Source organism: Lepus europaeus, chromosome 8, assembly GCF_033115175.1.
Source record: "Lepus europaeus isolate LE1 chromosome 8, mLepTim1.pri, whole genome shotgun sequence".
Lineage (NCBI taxonomy): Eukaryota > Metazoa > Chordata > Mammalia > Lagomorpha > Leporidae > Lepus > Lepus europaeus.
Genome location: NC_084834.1, coordinates 35473911 through 35497396, shown reverse-complemented (window position 1 = coordinate 35497396; position 23486 = coordinate 35473911). Strand labels below are relative to the sequence as shown.

Below are 23486 nucleotides of genomic sequence, written 5' to 3'. Positions count from 1 at the left end.
TTGCCTGGGAAAAGCAGTGGAGGATGGCCCAAGTGTTTGGGCCCCTGCCCCATGCGGGAGACCCAGGTGAAGCTCCCAGATCCAAGGCACGAACTAGGGGATAGAAGATCTCACTCTCTCTCTCTGTCTCTCTCCCTCCCTATTTCAAATAAATATATAAATATTTTTTAAATATGGAAGCTATAACATATGTTTCAAATTCCATGCATGGGATGGGAATAGAATTTGTGTTGGGTGAGCTCTTGCTTACACTTAAGCCCTACTCAGATAATGTGTTCTTCAGAAACTACTTGTAATTCCAAATTGTTAAAATGACTAAAGTGTGCCTTTTATAAAATGAATATTTAAAAACTTTCAGTTTATTATATAAAATGTGATACACTCCTATAGGCCCCCATATCAGATTCAACAAATCTCTATTGGATCTTCCAAATGTTATACTTTATCATGGTTGGAAAATATAACCTAAGTTTTTATGGAAGATGAGTGTCTTTGTGAATTGACACACCAAATTCCTTAGGATATGGCACACGGAAGACAGCTTGACTCAATGCACAAAACTTAAGAAACCTGGCTCATGGGCAACATATGAAGAAAACCTCTGTCACATGAAAACAGATGTCCCAAACGTTCTTCAGCATATGACACCACCTTGTGCTGTGGTGCACAACTTTTCTCAGTGCGTTTTAAAATAATTCTCATTTGAATTTAAATTCCAGCCCAAACCGATTTTACTTATCATTCCATTGAAATGACTCCAAGGAAAACTTAGGTTTCCTTAGAATTTCCTTTTGTTCCCACTGTGCAGAATATATAAGCTTACAGTAATTAAAAAATATTCCTAGCCAAAGCAGACTAACCTTTTACATAACTAAATGCTGCTCCTTTCTAATCTGAAGAAATATTTTGGCAATATATCATATCTCAGCTTTACAAAACCTAGTAGGAATGAGAAGACAAGGCAAGACTTGTGTCTTTCATGACCACATTGTTCTGATTAAGGGATTTCTGCCACTATGAGGTATTCACTATGCATCCACCTGCACTTACAGGTGTGCCAAGAATGCTCCTATATAGAGAAGAGAGAAGCAGAGCTGGCCAGTCAGGCACTGAGGCCAAAGCCAATGGACATATAATAACAGCTGCAGACTGCTTGAGAATTGTAAGACTGAGATAAATGACCCAGAATTGAGGGATGTAATCTGAAGCAGAAATAAACTCTCAGCTCAGGGCCCAGTTTCACTCACAGATCTCAGTGGCCAGTTATTCCGTTATCTGGTTGGTGTCAGTAGCTAAAAAGATAAAGGCTCTTATTTTATTTTTAATTTCATAGGCAGAGAGAAAGATATTTCCCATTCACTGGTTTCTCCCTAATACCTGAAACAGTCAGTGCTGCACCAAGCTGAATTCCAGGGCCAGAATTCACTGCACACAATGCAGGTCTCCCAGTTGGGTAACAGAGATCCAATTACTTGAACCATGACTGCTGCCTCCTAGGGTCTGCATCACCAGGAAACTAATAAGTAGCCTGAGGAAGTTCTGAAACCCTGGGGTTCCCATATCGAATGCTGGCATCTAACAGTCGTGTTAGCTGCTAGGCCAAGTACCCTCTCTCAGATCTATTTTGAAGCTTGAGTAATCACACAGTTTACTGTCTATAATTTAGCACAAGATGGTAGGTGCAGAACTTCCCCTTAGTTATTTCAGGGAGTTCCCAGGGCCTTCAGCAAATATTGAAAATGACTTAACATTTTCTTCCCTTTTTGAACTGACCAGCCTCTGGGCTGCCTGCCCTCCCCAGAGACAGTCACTGATGGGACTCCCTAGGCACAGCTGCCCCTGCCTCACACCTGCCAGCATTTCCCCCAGCTGCCACTAGTTCTCAGTGGTCCCTCCCCCTGGGGATTACTGACAGCTCTGAGGGACATAATCTCCAGCACTTGAAAGCAGCACTTCTCTGGGGACAAGGTGCTTGGGTGGAAGTAATGACAGAGGTTACTCATCTTCTTAAGTGATGTTTATTTTCTTTAATAAGAATAAATCTTTCAGAAAACCATTATCATGACTGTTAATCATGCTATTTTAAAAATTTTCAAGTTATTTTACCCTTTTCTCTCACTTTCTCTCTCATCCCTTCCCTTATTGCATCTGCATACTCAAAGTAGTCATACATATTTATTATGTAAATATAAACAGGATACACATATACAGGCATTTTTCATTATTACTTTTGTTTAATGGTTTTATAGTATTTATAAAACACCTTGCTTTTCCCAATTATGCAATACTTCATGGATCTTCTTCCACGTATGCATTCAGAGCCCCAATTCATAATATCTTTTTTTTTTTGCGAGGCTTCATAATTTTTCTTTATGTGGATACATTAGAATGTACTCATACAATCCCTTATGTTTATGGATTTACTGTTTCTATTGTGTCACTATTTTAAGCCAGGCTAAAATGCTCCATTAATACCATCCTTAAGGCATGGTGTTTTTCTTCTGTTAAGTTGATAACTAGCAGTAATATTGCTGTGTCAAAATGTATCCTTACTTTTTATTTTATAGATACTGGCAGATTGTTTTAAAATAAGAGTGAGAGATGCAAAAATGAAATTAGTAATGTCTGAGACTGCGCTTTCCCCCCACATCTCCACCAGCAGTAAAATCTTGGGCTTGGGCATTTGGCAGTGGTTAAGATGTCACTTTGGACCCCTGCATCCCATACTGGAGTGCCTGGGTTCATTCAGGTCCTAGCTCCATCCCCGCTTCCTGGTGATGTGCAAAGCTGGAGGCAGCAGGTGGTGACCCATGTAGTCCTATGCCTGCATGCATATGGCAGACATGACAGACCTAGACTGAGTTGCTGGCTCCTAGCTCCAGGATAGCCAGCCCTGGCTGTTGCTGCATATGGGAAAAGAAGCAATGCGCAAGACAGTCCAAATTCATTCATTATTCACTCATTCATTCATTCATTCATTCTCTTTCCCTTTCAATTAAGTAAAAATTTTAAAATGAATTTTTATTTATAATTAAAAAGTGACATTCACACTGTTGTTTTAATTCTGCTTCCAAGAAAAGAGAATTAGAACTGTGCGGGCTGGCACTGTGGCATAGAGGGTAAAGCCGCTACCTGCAGTGCTGGCATCCCATATGGGCTCCGGTTCCAGTCCTGGCTGCTCCACTTCTGATCTAGCTCTCTGCTATGGCCTGGGAAAGCAGTGGAAGATGGCCTGTAGTGGAATGAGAAGGCCATGCCAAGGTGGCCACTGGCAAGCGAGCATCAGTTACTCAGGAATGCGTTTGAAACCCACCTGGCTTTGGAAACTGCCTGGCAACAGGCTGTGATTGGATGGCTTTGGAAACTGCCTGGCGACAGGCTGTGATTGGATGGCTTTGGAAACTGCCTGGCGGCAGGCTGTGATTGGATGGCTTTGGAAACTGCCTGGCGGCAGGCTGTGATTGGATGGCTTTGGAAACTGCCTGGCGGCAGGCTGTGATTGGATGGCTTTGGAAACTGCCTGGCGGCAGGCTGTGATTGGATGGCTTTGGAAACTGCCTGGCAACAGGCTGTGATTGGTTGGGGCATAGACCGCCCCTTGACCAGATTGGCTGGTCTTGGCTATATAAGCTGTTGTACCAACTGTAATAAACGAGTCTGTGGGCTGCTCTCCTCAAGCCTGCTTTCACCTGACTCCCGGGGTCTGTGTGTTGACTCCGCGCCTCTTGCCCCCACCACGCTGCTCCTCTCAGAAACGAACCCACTGCAACATTGTTGAGAAATCAATGGAAACAATGGCCCAAGTCCTTGGGCCCCTGCACCAGCTTGGGAGACCTGGAAGAAGCTCCTCACTTCTGGCACCTGGCTTTGGATCAACACAGATCCAGCCATTGCGGCCATCTGGGGAGTGAACCAGTGGGTGGAATACCACTCTCTCTTCGCCTCTTGCTCTCTGTAACCCTTTCAAATAAAATAAATAAATCTTTTAAAAAATAAAATTGTTTTTCTGGGCTAGATTTATTTTTCTGAAAATAATACTTTTAAATCCATTACTTTTTTTTTCATTATTTAGAGAATACTTTATTAGTTCTGTAATCAAACCCACGTAGATAAGACCTTACATATTTAATACAGTGCATTACCCCTGTACAAATGGAAAAAAAAATTAAGTTTAACGTTTCTAGACCAATATGGCTGTTAATTTCTGTACAATGCCAACTCAACACGGTAAACTGGGATACTTTTCTCAAAGTTGACAGCACTGCTAAAGTTTCCAAAAATTCAATTATATATGTATATATATATATATATTTTTATATAAAAAGACCAGTAATAGCAGTATGTTATGTATCAATAGCAGCAACAGCTTTTCCAGGTTCTGCAGTCATTTGAACCAATTTATAGAGACATCTAGCACACTCCATTAAAAAAAAAAAAAAAAAAAGAAAAAAGGTAAAAAAACAAAACCCCGAAAACAGCAAAGTTTTGTTACTGTCGTGGTACCTGGCACCATTTTTTTTAATTAGCTTCTCAATCCATTACTTTTATAATTTTATTTATAATTTTATTTATTTGACAGAGAGACAGAGAAACAGAGAGAAGGAAAGAGTTGCCATTCACTGGTCACTCTCCAAATACCTTATGAACACTGCTCAATTTACTATTTGTGTACCTGTGTGTGTTTTTAAGTCAAATTTGGTTATAGTTTTTTTTTTTTATAAATTCATCAGGTTTTGGCATAAAACTTATCCAGCCTTTATAAAATGCATTGGGAAAACTTTCTATTTGTCCCGTATAATCACAGTCCTACTGCTTATGTTCAAGAGACTCCCAGAAATTCCTTGGATAGCATTCGTAAAGGCTGCTTGTAAGAGTAACTGCCTTCCACCCAGGTAGTGTGGTTCCAAGACAGATCTAACTGCCTACATTTCTGCTTCCTTACCACGAGGGAACAAAGAGCTTCATAGAGTCTCCTGAGCAAACACCCTCTAATTTAAATGTATGTAGATATGACCAAATTCCAACCTGTGAATGTAACAGCCTCCAATAAGAAACTCTGTCAACAGCTCTTCTTAATGGTATCTCATAATGCTTAAAAATAAAACTGCTCACTATTCAAAAACTGATGAGTATAAAGAAAAAAGCCATTCTTGAATGTTGAATGGAGGTGAGAATTTAGGCCAGCACTCTGTCAGAAAATAGAAGGTAGATCATGCTTCTTGTGTGAGTGATTAATAGCCCACCTGTGACAACAGAATAGGAAGTGATCTTACCTTACAGGTTCAATTTAATTGAAAAACAGCAAATTAATCCCAGGTATTGTAGTTTTAAGTTAGGTTGAATTTTTTTTATAATTTATCCATTGATAGACACAAAAATGTGAAAGTTCTAAAACTACATTTCTACTGGCCCTGAGAAATAAGAATGTGGCATCTCACAGTTACTCTTCATTCTGTAACTTAAAATATTTTATTCACTAGATTTTGAAATTTAAAAAATATATTTTAATTGACAAATAATGATATATATATATATATATATATATATATATATATGGGGTGCCATATAATGTTTTAATATATGTTTAATTTGTGGAATGATCAAATAAAGCAAATTAACAAATCTTATCATCTCACAAACTTATACTTCTTCTTTGTCAGGAACACAATTTCTTTTGACAATTTTGAAGTACACAATGAATTGTATGCTAATTAGTCACCATTACTTAAGAAAGACCTCTAACTTCTTCCTCCAACTGAAATGTTTGACTGGCATCTCTCCTTTTTCTAGCTACCTTCCTCTTCCAACTTCTGTTATATACTCTGCTCTCTTCCTATATAAAAGTTAATCTTTTATAGATTCCCTATGTAAGTCACAAGCAGTGTTTTTTTCTGACTTCACATAGCATAATTTCTTCCATGTTTATCTATTTTGTAGTAAATGACAGAATTTCCCTTTTCATTTTTAATATTTTTAAAATTTTTATTAATATAAACAGAAAGGATTTCATAGGTATGACTCTTAGAAGATAAGAAGTCCCCTTTCCTACAACTGAACAGTATTTCATTGCCCACAGATGCCATATTTTTTCACTCATCCACCCATGGATACTTTAATTGCTTCCATATCTTCACTCTTGTGAATAATGTTTTGCATCCTTTGGATATATATCCAAAGGTTGGATTTCAAAATTCACATGGTAGTTCTATTTTAATTTTTTGAGGAAGTTCCTGTTTTCTACAATAGCTATGATGATTGACATTCTCACCAACAGTATACAATGGTTTCCTTTTCTCCACATCCTCATCAACATTCACTGATGTCTTTTGGATAAAGATCTTCATTCCAGGTGTTAGGTGATAATTCATTGTGGTTTTAATTCGCAGTTCATTGATGATTAATGGTGATTAACATTTATTCATATAACTGTTTTCCATTTGCACATCTTCTTTGGGAAAAGTGCTTTCAGCTCTATGCCCATTTCTTAATTGGGTTATTTTCTTGATACTGAGTGATTAGACTTCCATATTCATTTTGGATTTTAGTCCTTTATCAGATGTATGACTTGCAAATATTGTCCCCAAATGTATCAGCTGTCTCTTCACACTATCAATTGTATTCTTTGATGTACAATTTATTTTGATGCAGTCCCGTTTATTTATTTTGCTTTAGATGCCTGTGCTTTTATGGGAAATATCCAAGAACTCTTTGTCCAGATAAATGTCGTAGAGCTTTCATCCTATGTATTCCGTTTGCCAATGATTAAAATCATTTTCTTATTCCACTGTTACATTGCCAGTATTTCTCCAGGTAAACACTATTATTTTCTGGTGGACAGTAAGAGTATCAATGTATGCACTTTCCTCTACAGTGGGAGTACAAAGCAAAAACAAAAACAGCAGCAAAATCCTTTAGCAGATGATAGACATCAAGTACTGTGAGTGCAGATGACTGTAGCAGAGAGAATAGAAATATGTGAAAAATGGAGAAACACTGTAAAGAGCAACATAGAGTATAACATGCTTTCTATGTGAAGTACAGAGAAGTGGAAATAAAGGAGACAGAGAAGGAAATGCAGATATTTAGTGTAGTGAATGTTAAAGGAAAGAACTTAGATACATAGAACCTGCTTCTGGTTAATCAGTACAAAATTTCAAGATGTGGTCAATACTGTTGTATCACATAGAAGTCAGGCACTCTACAAAATCTGAACTTTCATTAAATGCTTCAGAAAACTGATATAAAAAAAAACCAAAAGGAAATGAAATTGAGGAAGATAACAGACTCTTCCTGGACCATTCATCCAAAAAAGAAAAACAAAATTAAAAGTAGAGCTACCACATAATCCACAATTCCACTTCCTGGCTATTTATCCAAAGTAATGAAAATCAAGTTCTCTAAAAGATACTATCACTGCAGTGTTCTTTGTAGCACTACTCATAATAGCCAAGATGTGGAAACAACCCAAACATTCACCAGAATGGGTAAAGAAAATGTAGTATATATATATACAATGGAATATTATTCATCCTTTAAAAAAAGAAAGAAATTCTATAATATGTGACAGGACATTATGCTAAGTGAAATGAGTCAGTCACAGAAGAACAAATACTGCATAGTTCTACTAATACAAAGAATCTAAAATCCTAAAACTCTTAGACAGAATTTTGGTTGCCAAGGACTAGAGAGAGAGAAAAAAATAGAGGGTTGTTAATTAGTGGGCATAAACTCTCAATTATGTAAGCTGAATAAATTCTAGAAATCTGCTGTACAATATTGTCCTTATAATTAAAAATACTGTATTGTACACAAAATTTTGTTAAGGTAAAGTGTTCTTACCATATTTTAAAAAACTTTAAAAGTAGTAACAATGAATGAAAAAATTGACAAACTGAACTTAATCAGAACTAAAATTTTCCAATCAACAAGTACATCATTACAGAAATTATTATGCAAGTGAAATATTGAAAACACATTTGACTAATATATGAGTATTCAAAACAAGATATCCACAATATGATTAGAACTCTTAGAAAACAATAATCAAAAGGGAATCATTTAAAAAATAAGTAAAAGACTTTGGCATTTTACACACACACACACACACACAGAGTGAATGGTCAGTATGTACGGAGATAGGTGCTCAACATAATTAGTCACCAGGAAAACATAAACTAAAACCACAATAGAATACAACTCCAAACCCACTAAAATAGCTAAATAAAAAAGATTGAGAATGTCATGTTTTGATGGAATAACTAGAACCATCATACTTTCCTAGGAGTAAAAAGTCATACGATAATTTGGGAAATAGTTTGATAACTTCTATCAACATTAAACATGAATCCACCCTATGACCTAATAATTATACCCCTGGGTATGTGTCAAAAGAATAAAAACATATCTATACAATAGTTGCACACAAATGTTCATAGATGCTTCATTCAACAGTGTAAGCAGCTATCATTGACCTAAATGTCTATCAGTAAAAAATGAATAGGCAAATTATTATGTACAAAGCAGAACACAATTTTTTAAATAAAAAGGAATAGGCTATTAATCAGTGAAGCAGAGGAACAAATATAAAACATGTACTGAGCAAAAGTACAAATTATTCTATTTCATTCACATAAGTTCCACCAACCAGCAAAACAAGTCAAAGTAAGTAAGGGGTTGCCTCAGGTTGTGTGAGTGGAAATTGATTTGAAAAAGGTAGAAGACTTTCTGGGAAAATCAAAATGGTCTATATTGGCCAGCACTGTGGCTCACTTGGCTAATCCTCTGCCTGTGGCACCGGTACCCTGGGTTCTAGTCCCAGTTGGGGTGCTGGATTCTGTCCTGGTTGCTCCTCTCCCAGTCCAGCTCTCTGCTGTGGCCCAGGAAGGCAGTGGAGGATGGCCTAAGTCCTTGGGCCCTGCACCTGCATGGGAGACCAGGAGGAAGCACCTGACTCCTGGCTTCGGATCGGCATAGCGTGCTGGCCGAAGTTCATCGGCCATAGCAGCCATTTGGGGGGTGAACCAATGGAAGGAAGATCTTTCTCTCTTTCTCTCTCTCACTGTCTAACTCTGCCTGTCAAAAAAAAAAAAAATGGTCTATATTTTGGTTGGGCAGAGGTGATGAGGACATCTGTAGTTGCTAAATTCAGCAAACCAAACACTTACGATCTATTTTATTGTGTATAAATTCTATCTCAACAACATCAAAAAAGATGTTCTCTGTAAACATATCCACCTATTAACAGGTAGAAAAGAAGTGAACTAACTTACGAATGGTAGAAAAATTTTAGACCCCTGAGCTCCTGCTATATGGAATCTGGAGCTCCCCTTGCAGACTATGTCACAAGGTTGACAGCGTTGCAAACAGAAAATCTGATGAAAGGACAGCTAGAGAGGACCACCCTGACTAGAACACGAGGGGAAAGCAAGGCCTAAGCGACCAAAGCAAAAGTCTGAAACATAAACTTGCGCATTTCACACCAAATAATAACGGCAACTTTTCTTTTTTTCCCTTGATGAGTGGTGGCTACTGTATTATAAAGTGTGTTTGGACATCTGTGATTAGTTACATATGCTTCATTTAAGTGCTTAAAAATTGAATACAGAATTTTCCATCTTGGATTGTTTTTATTTCTTCAACTTTTAAGCTCCAAATGAAGAATGTTTTTAAACGATCAGTTAAAATAAAAATGCCATGCAGGGAGGTGAAAATGAAGAAACTCTTAGTGACAAAGTAAGTAACGCAGAGTAGCATAGTAAAAATAATCTCAGGCTTTGTCTACTTAAACGCTCAGAAGACCACTGTCATCATCTTTAAAACAGACATAATACTTCCCTCAAAGCAGTTTTATGGAGTTAAAGAAGAAACTTCACATCACATATTAAACTTGGTGCTTCGTATGTACTTAGCTTTCAATAAGCTTAATTTCTTTTTCCTTACCTACTGCACCATATTTATATCTTCCAGACAGAGGGGAAATCCAGCTAACAGGTATAGCTAGACCTAAACTTCTCAGGAAGAGCATTTAGAAAACCAAGTCGAAGTATACAAAGTGCAAAATGCTTTCATTTTCCATGGAAAAAACATAAAAGATGGAACTGGAAACTTTTATCTAGGAAATTGTACTAGAATTGAACTGCCTTGGGGCATATAACATGTAGTATGGTGAATTTCTATCTAATCTTGATAAAATTACTTTTTCTGAAAGTTGCAAATGGAGAGTTGCTGGTAACTAATGGTAAAAAATAAAAATAAAAAAAAAGTTCAGTGTCTACTCGATACTGAATTATGTCCTATGAGCTGGGCATTTAACAAATTGAGGCTCTAGCAAATTCTTATTTAACCCAGAGCAAAAAGAATGAGGTCAATGTGCACTTGCACAAAATAGGGCAGAAATTCAAGTTTCTACCACAGACAACAGCAATTTTGTGACCTAATCATGATTGCAGATGCAATGGCTATTCTCCGTGTTGAAAGAGCCTTGTTCATGGAGGAAAGAGAGAGGCAAAGTGTGATGCTGAGGTTCCTTATCTTCATAAAGTTCTCCTTGCTTTGAATTTTCTGCTGTAACATTTGAAAGATCCAGATTCCCAGTTTTATTTTCCCCAGAGCTAAATACTGTAAATAATGTTCTGAAAATGCTTTTGCTTCCATTTCAGTTTCCAGGAGTTCTAAAGTAAAGCATGCAACCAATATTCATCCACAAGACATTGACCACACTGTTAGAACTTGTCTTTCTTATCCTAGCCATTGGCTTCAATTTCAGTGCTTTAACCTCTCCAGCTGGATGTCAGAGCAGCCTGTTCTGATAAAAGAATTTCCTCTTAGTGAGAAAAATAAACAAAATGCCACTTTAATCCCAATAAGTACCCTTTCCATCCTATATTCAACCTCAACTCCACCTGCCAAGCATTATCTATCCATGTGCCACAGAGGATAGTTACTCTAATGGGAAGGGGTAGGATGAAGGGTGTGGGAGGAAACAATAGTCATTCTAAATCAACAGTTAGACTCTTCTCAGTCGCTATGATGATTAATTGCATTTCGGCTGAAGTTACTAAGACAATCAATCTTAGGCCCAGCTGTTTAGAAAAGTACAGGAACAACAAATAGATAATAGATGCATGAAGGGCACAGAGGAAAAGTCATTATAGCTCTTTAAAATTTTCTAATACATATTTAAATGAATATTAAATGCCAAAGTCATACATTTATTTGATTACTTAATTCCAAGTAATGATAAACTTAACAGGAACACACAAACAAGGTAGCCATCTGATCAACCAACTGCTATTTAATCAGTACAGAAGATCTGATTCTCTTCAGTCTAAGGTGATCAATGATTTGCTGTGGCCAAAATATTTAAAGTACTTTAAGTACATGCACATAATTTATTAATCTTCCAAAACATATTATTCATAATCCCATACATATTATGCCCTTAAAAGACTGGGGTTGCTAAGTGCTTAAAATTATAAGCAGCAGTTTAAGAAACTTGCTGCCTCCCCTCACCGCTTACCCCTAAGAAATACTTAAGAAAGTATACCAGGATAAAGACTAGATGTCCATGGGTACTATTAGCATATTAACGAGCTGTGTTTCTATTTACACTTCCATCACCGGAGCTAATTGTTAGCTATTTTCAGGAAGAGGTTATGCCTTAATCAACAGCACCCGGTAGATGAAAGCTGGCTGAAGTTATTAAGTATATTCAAATTTCACGAGTGTTATTTCACAGCTTAGGTTCCAGATCATTCAATACTTTCATGGGATCACATCTGGGATCAAGGAAGAAAGTCTTTAAAATACCTCAAAGAACTAGTTCCCACAAAGGAAGTTAACAAAAAAGCCTAATTCATGGGCAAACTAATGGTTCATCTCCAGAGCACTGATATATGCCCATATTTTGCATGAAGTTGGTTGAAGGAGAGAAAAACCTATTTAGTATTTAACATTTCTAATTCTGATATTTATAAGTATTAACACCCGCGATAGTTTATAAGCTCCATTTCCATGTGCCTAACACAGTGTTCCTGTACTCTGTGCATACATGTAGTGGGACTGCTGGAGGACTGAATCTAATTTTTTTTAAATTTTTTTTTTATTTTTTTTTATTTTTGACAGGCAGAGTGGACAGTGAGAGACAGAGACAGAGAGAAAGGTCTTCCTTTTGCCGTTGGTTCACCCTCCAATGGCCGCCGCGGTAGCGCGCTGCGGCCGGCGCACCGCGCTGATCCGATGGCAGGAGCCAGGTGTTTATCCTGGTCTCCCATGGGGTGCAGGGCCCAAGGGCTTGGGCCATCCTCCACTGCACTCCCTAGCCACAGCAGAGAGCTGGCCTGGAAGAGGGGCAACCGGGACAGGATCGGTGCCCCGACCGGGACTAGAACCCGGTGTGCCGGCGCTGCTAGGCGGAGGATTAGCCTATTGAGCCGCGGCGCCGGCCTGGAGGACTGAATCTAACCATGCGCCTTGTAGAACATAAAATCCCATCACTGCTGCTTTGCTTTTCCTTTCACCCTGGTCATTTCTCTGCTTTTACTTCTCAGCACAGTTGTGTCACCTCCTCCCAGCATCCATTTGAACTGGGGCTCCCTCCTCTCCAAATTTGAGATCTTTCCTTTTTCCTTCCATCTGTTTCTCTTCTCTGAAAGAAGTGATGGGGGGGAGCCCTGGGCCTGGGGGCCTTGTGCCTAATCTATTAAACTATCAAACATGGTTTGGATGTCTGGATGGTCCTGTCAGAGTCCATAGTTACCTCAAAAGTCAAGAAAAATGGAAAGGAAATGACAATACTCATGAATAATTATTTTTCATTTGCCAGCTTTAATTGAAATGTTTCCCTCTTCTTCAAAAATGTCAGAAAGAACAAATGTAGGACTGCTTGGGAAAAAGCAAGGTTTGCAAATAAAAAAGTTTGGATTAATGTTATTTTATTTGAGACCATAAGGTAACAACCAAAATTATAACTGTATTAATGAAAGCAGCTTACTCTTGATTATTCTGTAACAGTCTTCTGAATTTTATGCATATATTTACTTATTTAATTCTTACAAAATGTCACTAAATACATGAGGAAACAGAGGCACTGAGAATCAGCCCTTGCAGACACAAAGCTAGTGAGTGGAAAAAAACCAGCCAGTTTGGCTGTAGAACCTGCTTCCTAACTGGACTGCACTGCCAGGACTATTTCTATTCCACATGTGTGATTTATGCGTTTGATTGGGAATTTGTTTTACAATTTTAAATAAATGAACTTTCCTGAGTCTAGGCTAAGTAGACATTACTATAAGAGAGGTCTTCAAAAAGTTCACAGTAATTTTTATTATGAAAAAAATGTACATAGATGTCTAAAACTTTTGTAACAAAATACATTTATAATTCCATTTTCTATGAAGTTGTTGAAGTATCCTCACAACATATTTTTCTTTACTAAAACACTGGAATGAATACAAGTTGCTTCCACCTGTGTTATAGCTTTTGAAGTAAAAAAAATACAAAAAAAAAAGAGAAACAGGCATCATAAGCAAAACAGAAATGCCCAAAAAAGGGCAGAATCTACAGCTACACTTCCCCCATAGGAGGCTCGGCATGTTGCTCCAGGTCTAGCAGTGTCCCTTAGTATCAACCAGAACTCTCCTGGAACCTACAGGCCACCTGCCCTCAAAGCAGTCCCTTTCTTAAATACCTCACCATTAAGGACTAAGATTTCAATAGCTGTGGTTCCTTGAAAGCACACACCAATTCCCATGCATGGGAGATTTCAAGACATTTAAAGGAGAGACCTGCCTGTCCTTCTTAGTCTCTCCCCAGCAGCATTCTCTCTTGTCTAGGAATTGTACAAGTGGCCGTGAAGTATAATGCCTGGACTTAACTGTCTAACCAGGAGTGATGATTCAATTGGAGGAAAATTCCACCCAGGTAGGAAGAATGAAGTGTTTAGCACAAAAGAACAGTAGGACTTTACATATTCTTAATGTAAGAAGACCACTTAAGTTTGTTGCTTCCTCCCAATTACCTTCTCTTTTGGCTTTGGTGCCAAAAACAACTTCAAGAAAAAAAGTACAGGAGTTCCTCTCTACACAGTATGCAAAATGATAAGAGTAGAGCCCTTGGCCAATTCCTTATTTTAGAATAATTACAACATCCAGAAAGTCTTGAAATATTAATCTCTTCCACTTGTTTTCTGCCTGCAATATTGCCTCTTCAGCTTAAAACAACATTATCAACTACAAATGTAAACACAAAGATCAAGTCAGCCTTTCTGTTAAAGAGAAAATCTGTTCTGAAAGCATTGCTCCTAACCAATTGCCAATTTGGCTCTAAGCCAAATTAGCTTGAAAAAAAAAAAAAACTCAGCAAACTATAAATATAAAACAAGCATCAACACAGAATAGATATCCTCTTTGAAAAATGCCAGTTACATACAAATCTGAAAAGTTTCAAAAGCATAATTCTTTTCCCCCAAGAAAGAGGGACAAGTACTTACAGTGTCATGAGACTTATCCTTGACATCATAGACTGTTAGTTTTATTTTGGTCTCTTCATAGATGGGATACTCAGATGGGAATGTGACACCCGTCAGAAACAGTGGGTCTCTTGTTCCCTGCAAGAGCATAAGCAGGCAGCTTTGATTCCGTAAGGCAGCAACTGCAGTTGGCAGCACACAGCAACACATGAGAAGACAGAAAGTGTGCCTGAGTGTGTTTTTCTAGGAAATGGTTCTATTGCAAGAGGGATCTGAATTGCCAAACGTTGTTCGAGGGGAACAACAAGGCCCAGGGCTCCAAAGCACTGATAGAGTTGTTGATAACTGGTGGCCTAAGCTGGACCCTGCATCATTGCCAGGGCTGTTAATAGTACAAATCAGGAAACATTTTTCATTATATGCAGAGGCTTTCTTTAGTGTTAGCTGGAAGTCCATTTGAAATACATTTAATAGATATAACCTGTAATTTATGCAAGTAATCTGAGATTGATCAAATTGAAATGAAGTTATTTTCTCATAAAGCCAGTTGGTAATCTTACACTGTCCATTTACTTCCTTTCCATAACAATTCAATGGTAAGCTATGCTCTAATAGTATCCATTTGCTTTCAGATGCTCAGCTGTGATTTTCCCTCCCACACTGACTTGCAAACTAATGCAAGAACCTCTAAACATGATAGATTTGGGGCTATGAAATCACTATCTCAGGATTCAGTGACCAGGATGTGTCAGTGCCTCACAATTCATTTTTAGAGAGTTGACAGTCAACATTAAATTTTATATGTGTGGGGGTGTACACACCCAAACACAGCAATGTTTGCTAGAGTTCTATAAATCAATTTCCTACAGAAGTTTCTCAAAGCCTAAATTTTTATTCATTGACTCATTCTTTTATTCAACAAATATTTTTAAAACAGTCAAAACTGCAATGTATGTTCCACTGTGAAACTTTGAAATGTGCCAAGGTAATTTATTACATTTAAGACTTTAAATTTTATGTATATTTTTATCACAATTAAAAAAAACTGGAGGAAAGAGAGGAAAACAAAAATAAATTCATTTAATGTGTTGGAAATGTTTTAAAAAATAGTTAACTTAGAATACTTGAAAAAGTTTTCCAAATAAGTAAACCATTTTACAATTTCAGCCAAGTCGTCTTTACATGAATAAGGCTGTTTGCATGAATTTAATTACAGCATTATAACTCTTCATACATCAGCATTGGAATCTAGTTTCCAAAGTGTAGATTCTGGGTTACTTGCAATATCTGGGTCATTCCCTTTTTAGAAATGACTCGCGTTCAGTCTGAATCACTTATTCCACCCACTGCATCAAAGCAGGCAGTCAGCTCTGAGCCAGCCAGGTCCGGAGGCTGCTTAGGTGCTCACAGAAAACTCCTCATTCTAAACAGGGCTCACAAGTCTAAGAAAAACAAGCAAATCTTAAGGAGTTTAAAGTCCACTTTCTCCAGCCCCAGATGTTCAAATAAGCACCTCTCACTCACAAAGGTGATAAAATGTGTGATCAGAACACAATCATCAAAAAGGAAACGCTTCCTTTTTTGAATGGGATCCAACACAATAACGAGTTTCCTCCTGACACATTTCGAATGTGTGTTGGTAACAATAAATGTAAATAGGAAATCTCTCATCTGATGAGTAAGAGTTACACCTTTTGCCTTGAAAACATTACAGGTTTCAATTTAGTCACCCACATTTCTTTGAACAACATGGCACTTAGACACTAAAAGCAGAGGATGGAAAGTTTCCACAGAGTGAAGAATACAGGGGAAAAAATAAAAAGGAAAAAAAAACTGAATGTGTTTAAAACCCTCAAGGGTACTTTATAACTTTTTCCCCCAAAGTAGATGCTCATTTCATTTAATTTAAAAGCTGTGCTGTTTTTGCTGGTGTGTGTGCATGTTTCTAAATTTCTCTATTCTATGCTCTGTTTAGGAATCTATTTGGAAACTTTTTTTCTCTCTATGGAAGAAAAATAAGATCTTTTAACGAAAAGGGCAAGTTCTTTGCGTATTTGTTTATTCTGGTAAGTTACCAACCCAAACGTGATACGGGTTCCTAATGACAGAAGAATTTAACATAATCATTGTCTAACTCATTTCAGCTGTTTGCATGGGGACTGGGGCGGGGGGAGGAAGAAGGGGGGGAGGGAGACAGAGGAGAATAATCCAGACACTGGCATGCTCACCTCCACAATTTCAGTGCTGGCGTATCTTGTCAGACTCTGCTCAGCAGGGTGGATTACTGAGATCTGCACCACTGTATTCAGTTTCCGATCACGGACAGGAGCCACAAGATCCTTGCATGCTGGCAGTAGCAAAAGAAAAGACAAAGAAAAGAAACTAACATCATATCTCCAGGAAAACTTTCGTCCAGGATTGAAAGTAAACTGAGCTCCGGCGCTGAAGGAAATCTCCTGGGACTCTGACTGGTTTTAAGAGGAAGTCCCTTGGAAGTACCTTACAGAAATAGGAAGTCACGTGCTGCCGAGCTGAATTGAGAGTTCATTTCCACTGACCACATTTGCAGCTCATGCTAGCCTTGACTGCTCTGAGATCCCGGCTCTGTCCTGTGGTGATGTGTACTCTGCTCAGAGACTTCAGTCACTTCAATTAGTCATTGCACCATAGTGTTTAACACACACTCCTGGACAGAGTAGGCTGATTTTGGCACTGTGTTCTCTGTTGACACTTGGGTAGATGAGTTCAAATGTTGGAATGCACATAGGGTCTTTACCTATCCCTTCACTGGACCCGACTTCCTGCATTGATGTACAATACAGAAACAGAGCCCACAAGCAGGGGAAGAGGAAGCAGAGGACAGTTAAAAAATCCCTGTCTGGAATTCAAGCCAAGCTTGAGTTCCAGCAAATTGAGTTAAGGATGGGTTAATTCTTGCCCAGGGGCCACAAACGTTAAGAACTTTTCCTGAAGAAGCCAGGCTCAAATTACAGGCATTCACCACTATACCATATTTACTTGAATATTTTCTCCTGTCACATATCATTCCCCCAATTTTCAGAAGAATCCAGAAAAAAAATCCTCCTTTTCAGCTAGTCCAACAACTCTCCTCACTAGATTTCAGTGTTGGAAGGTGAGTTGCTAAGTGTGGTGCCAGTGCCCTCACCAGAGGGTGGAACAAGTCAGGCTCCTCTGGAGGCTCACAGCAGGCTGGGGCTATGGAGCCGGTAACAGGGAGGTAGCCCTGGGTCCTAGGTTTGCTAATGAGGGCGTGAGGGGCTCTGAACACCCATCCCTTGCTGTTGTGCTCAGAACAAGAAAGGGGGAAGGATGATGTGTTTAAGATAAGTTGTGCCACTGCCTTTATCTGCAGGGCTTCATCCACGGGGAAGAAGGTAATACGGCTTGGTCTAAACTTGAAAAGCAAAGGAAACTATAGATGTAATTATCACCATTCAATTGCTAACAGATCATCTCTATAGAAGCAGAGCTTATATACAAACAGCAGGATCTTTTCGATGGAACAGACCTGTTTGTAGTTTAGTCCCAAAAGCTTATGCTAGAAAAAAATTATTTCATTTCTTGCCAGATCCTGGGATTCTCTTATTTCTGATTGGCATTTTTTTTCCAGGGGTGGGGTAAGAGTGGGGGTGGGATTTTTCCCTTTATTTAAACCACATGTCACTTAGTGATACAGCAGAGCTTAGAAAAGCAGTGTAGAAGAAATAATAGCTATAGTATATTTAACCCTCACAATTTTTTAGAGATGTTCTGCTAACTATTTACTCCTCAAAAGTGTACTTTGAATTTTCTGCTTTGTATCACTAACTAGAAGCTTAGAAACATTAAGCATTCACATTTCCTTTGCAAGAATTCTCTAGTGGCTTGTTTACACCATGCCCCAGTGGCTCTTCTTCATCTACTTCTGGCATCCTGACAGTGGCATCCCTCTTTGGAAGATACACCTCCATGAATCTTTATTACTCACCCCATAGATTCTAGCTTTAAAAAATACGGATGGATGCAAGATTTGAATAATGTCAACATGGCACCAGAAGGAAAGCAAAACTAGATTTAGATTTGACTGCTCTTTGGTGGTTCTTCTGATCATTTCCTCTACGTGTTTATAAATGTGTTTCATCATTTTCTTGAATTTCTACTCAGAGAAGAATTCTCACTCTTGTGCGCATGCTCTCTCTTTTTCACACTCTCTCTTTACTAATATACATGGAATTGTCTTTGGCGTCCAAGAGTGGAGCTATTATGTTTCAAACGCATGAAATTTGCCCACATTATTTTTGCAGGGGCAGGCACATAACACCTTTGTTACAAATAAGTCACTTATTTTTTGAGTTCTTATCAGATTTGAGTGTGGGCTGTGGTTAGTTCCCAGAAGTGAGCAGCTGTTTCCCATCTCATCATAGCAGCTCTAAGACTCACTCCCCATTAAGACAGAAAATCTCTATTAAACAGAAATATGCTGTCCAAGCCAATCTGCAGAACTCCCAATACTGTTGAAGGAAAAACAATAAAGATGACACTTTATCTTTCACTATATTCTATATCTAAAAGCAGGCATCAAAACCAATATCAGCAATAATACCAGAATACACTCATCTCTTTTTTTTTTTTTCACGAGAGCCCCCAGTATGTGCACAAGATAGATGTTGAGGAGCGAACCTGATATCAGAAAGGATTCTTGAGCTGCAGCCCCAATTTCCCTCCTTCAACTCACTCAATTGCCTGAGCTGTCTGTCTATTTCTCAGTAAAAGTGAGAAAGAAAGTAGATCACTTAAAGACTTTTTCTATGCAACAATAATATTTAACAACATGAATATCAACTCTTAGCAGTATTTGGGATTTTACTATTATGCAAAATGATTTTTATTGACCTGCTCATACTTAGTTCCTTAAAAACTGTTACCAGTCCAATATTTCTTTGTAAATACAAAACTAGAACATGAGTCGATATATTTCATTAAGTGAAACCCATAAATATCACGGATCTAAATAGGCTGAAATCATCCCACCAGAGGGGTGATAAATGAGTGATTATACTGCTTCATGGAAGTATTACTCATTTGATCACTGTAAAATATAATCTGCATGGGAATTATTTCGATGCCAATAGAGAATCTTGAAAAATCTGTTTTCAGAAATCAAAGTATGTTACACCAGTCTTCCAGTCACAATTACTACTGCCTATTACTCAAATAAAACTATTCCAGGAGAAGCCTCCATAGATTGCCTGCTTCGTTTTTGTTAAACATTTATTTATTTTATTTTTGAAAGCCAGAGTTGGAGTGGGGGGAGGGAAGGAGAAAGGGAGAGAGAAAATGAATGAACCTTCCATCTGCTGGTTTATTCCTCAAATGACCAGAACAGCCAAGACTGGGCCATGCCAAATCCAGAAGTGGCATCTGGGTCCCTCACATGGGTGGCAGGGCCCAGTTAGCTTGGGCCATCTTCTACTGCTTTCCCCAGTATATTACAGGGAGTTGGATTAGAAATGGGGCAGCCAGGACATGAATTGGTGCCCATATGGGATGCTGGCATCACAGACAGTGGCTTAATGCTGGCCCCAAGCCTGCCTCATTTTGTAAATACTAAGGCTGGGTGTTCAGCTCAGTAGTTAGGCAGCCAACTTAACGACAGCCTGCCCCAAGCCCCAGCATCTCCACTTCTTATCCAGCTTCCTGCTAATAGTCATCCTTGGAGGCAACAGAGAAAAACTTAAGTATTTGGGCCCCTCTCATCTACATGAAAGACCTGGACTGAGTTCCAGGCTCCTGGCTTTGGCCCTGTTCCTTTCTACCTATTGTGGGCATATGGGTAGCCCACAATATGGAAGGGTGATCTCTCTGCCTTTCAAATGAAAATAAAAAACAAGAAATAAAAATAAAGAAAAAACTTATAAGGCTGAAAGGATATAATGTTTTAGGATTTTGCTTCTGTTTATTTGAAATTGTCACTGTTTGACTTAAATGGGTAGTAACAAATTTTACCTCATAATTTATGCCTTTTTAATAGCTTTCTTTTGTACTGAATTATTTCAAAGTATTCTCTCAATCACCAAGAAGCTTTTAAATAGATACAATGCTTATAAATTTGGATTCACATGTGTTTACCTCCACTAAATTAGCAATTTTTTTTTACTAAAAATGGATAAAAACAGCAATAAAAGTATTTTTAAAAACAACTCTAATTTTACACTTACACTTTTTTTCATTTTTTTTCTGAGGATGAGTGGTTATTTTTCTTGTCAACCTTGATACAGTCATTAGCAACATGAAGGTGGTGGTAAACAAGATGTCTTCAAAGTTATGGGAGGGGGGAAGCCATTGTAATCCATAAGCTGTACTTTGGAAATGTATATTCATTAAATAAAAGTTTAATAAAAAAAAAGATGTCTTCAAACACTCTCACGTAGACGTGTAGAACATCTAGGTGGTTCTCAATCCACTAGAAAGGAATCTTCAGAGTATAATGATAAAAAATATACAGAATTACTATACCTCAGGAGAGGGTTTTAGGTGGTGGAAACCTGTGCTATGTCAAAAGAGAAGTTCTCTATGCAAATTCATAGAGAAATGAAGACCCCCTGTGGCCTGACTTTAGGATCTGTCCATGTGTCAATGGTCAATTCACCCTACAGGTTGATCAAAGCTTGCCTCCTGTATGCTCTATAGACTCTTCATAGGAAAAATAAGGAGAAAAATTCATGCCCATTGAGACCGAAAATGGCCATGGTCAAAGCACAGGGAACATTCTAGATTAGAAAAGGGGCCTTCTACAAACAGGGCTTTAGGGAAATAACCATCGGGTTCCAGCCTCCCTCAGAAGCACTGTTTTCATCTTACCACCACTACCAAGAGCATCAGCCACTTCCCTGAGGATGTGTGCAAGGTTTTGCAGCCTAGAGCACAGTGTTTAATTCACTTCTCAAATTTTTAATGTCTGGTCAAGTTTCTCAAAAACATCACATATATATTTTTCCTCCTTGTACTCCAGAAAATTAGATTCCACTAATCAACTGATAAGCCAATTTTGGTTATATTTCCAGTCTAATAAATTAATGGACTCCATTATGTGGTTTCACTGTTACCATTCTATATCAGTGATTACATTCAGAGTAAATCAATTTACATCATATACTGAAAGATATATGGAACACTTAAAAGCCTAATAGCACCTCTCCCTAATTACTTTGCTAGTATAATATGCTTGTCTATTTATAGCTTCCTCTGCTTTTCTGTTTTTTATTCCTCCTTCCCCACAGGAATTTTTAAAAGGCAGCAATTTTCTGAAGACTAGGATGGCAACCTCTAAGTTCAGACTCCCTGAAATGATCCAGAAGATAATATGCCTAATGACCAGCATATTGCAGTCTGTGATAATTCAACCATGTATAGAAAAACAGCAGAATGTACAGTGTTCCTGCCTCACACTAATGTCCATGCAATGAGAAGAGCATAAATAGTAAGGAATACCCTGTTCACTTTGCAAAAAAAAAAAATTCCTTTGAATATTTATTTGAGAAGCAGAGAGAGAAGGTCTGCCATGCACTCCTTCACTCTCTGTTTGCTGGCAACAGCTGGGACTGGACAAGGCAGAAGGCAACAGTCCAAGTCTGGAATTCAATCTAGGTGTCTCATGCAGGTGGTGGAAACCCAACTTTTTGAGCCATCATCTGCTGCTTCCTGGGATCAACCCTAGTTTCTACTGGAGTCAGGAGCTGGATACGGAACCCCAGTACTCTGATATCAGAGGCAGGCATCCTAACCACTCAGCTAAATGCCTAATCCTTGCATTCACTTTTCAATATTTGCTCAAAAGAGTGTGGCTCATCATCATGATGTGTTGATTTATGGTCGTTAGTATATATCCCTCTGTGCTTACTCTGCACTCTCTGTGATACATTCAGCAGTCTTTAATTTCTCAAGTGTGGCTTCTCGTCTTGTCTTTGCTGTTCATTTTGGCTTATTTTCAATTGAGAAGGCCTGCTTTCTGTAATTTTTCTCAGTTGGCATCATCCCTTCTCATTCTCTTCTCTGCTATATCAAATTTCTTCTCTATCCTATATTTTGTTATAACTAAACAACAAACTCATAGAAGTCACTGCTCATATATGAGGGATATTTAAAAAGTTCATGAAAATGTATATTAAAATCTATGAGAATTCAAATATTGGAAAAAACTTTGAATAAAAATGAACTTATCTTTTAAGTTTTTTTTTTTTTCCCCACAAAGTCTTTGAAGTAGCCTCATAAGAGTATTTATAAAATCTGGAACTCCAGGTTCAAGAACACATTGCTCTTAACAAACCACAGCTTCTCTCTCAATTAACTAACCATTTTTAAAATCTTTATAGAAATAAAAGAAATATGTACTATTTCCCCCATAACTGTTGTGTGGGAGATTTAATTAACCCATACGTCTCTAAAGAGTACACAAACCATACACACAGCCACCAACATAAGAATATTTGTTGGAAAACCAAAAACAACTGTATAAAAGTTTATGTGAAAAAAATCATAAGAAAATTTGGAAAATTTTCTTTTTTCCTTTTGTCTTTTAAGTCATGTGACTCAAAATTTAATCTTTCAAATTCAAAACAGGGCCTTTCTGACCAAGAACTATAGCACTCACATAACTTGTAACAATCACATTAATCTTAGGTTTCTAATGAGTGAGGGAAAGAAAAGCAGTTTTTAGGAAAGCAATGTTTAGGGTTGGCAGTAAATCAACTCAAGGTGTCAACACACACTACAAAGAGACACACATTAAATGAAAGGACAAATAAGCCACCCTAAAGCAAGATTCCCTTAGGCATATTAAAATAATATCTTTTGCTCCTATACTGCACCCAAAATGGTAACATACCTATTTTAAGTTTGTTTTCACTTAAGATAATGTATGAAACACGCAGAGAAAGTGGAGTTGGGGGTTGGAAGCCTAACTTACTAAACACTTACTAGGTGCCAGGCGGCACTGTGCGTAGACACTTTGCTTACGTTA

General features: G+C 38.0%; 1 protein-coding gene across 3 annotated transcripts in view; it reads right to left on the bottom strand.

Moving 5' to 3' along the window:
* Window positions 1-23486, bottom strand: part of INPP4B (inositol polyphosphate-4-phosphatase type II B) — a 901292-nt gene that overhangs the window by 389531 nt on the left and 488275 nt on the right. For all 3 annotated transcript variants that reach the window (XM_062199561.1, XM_062199562.1, XM_062199560.1), the window contains exons 6-7: window positions 16696-16814; window positions 14489-14605 (exon numbers count right to left, since the gene is read on the bottom strand). In XM_062199561.1, coding sequence (XP_062055545.1) covers window positions 14489-14605; window positions 16696-16814 — 236 coding nt within the window. The remainder of the gene's footprint in view (window positions 1-14488; window positions 14606-16695; window positions 16815-23486) is intronic.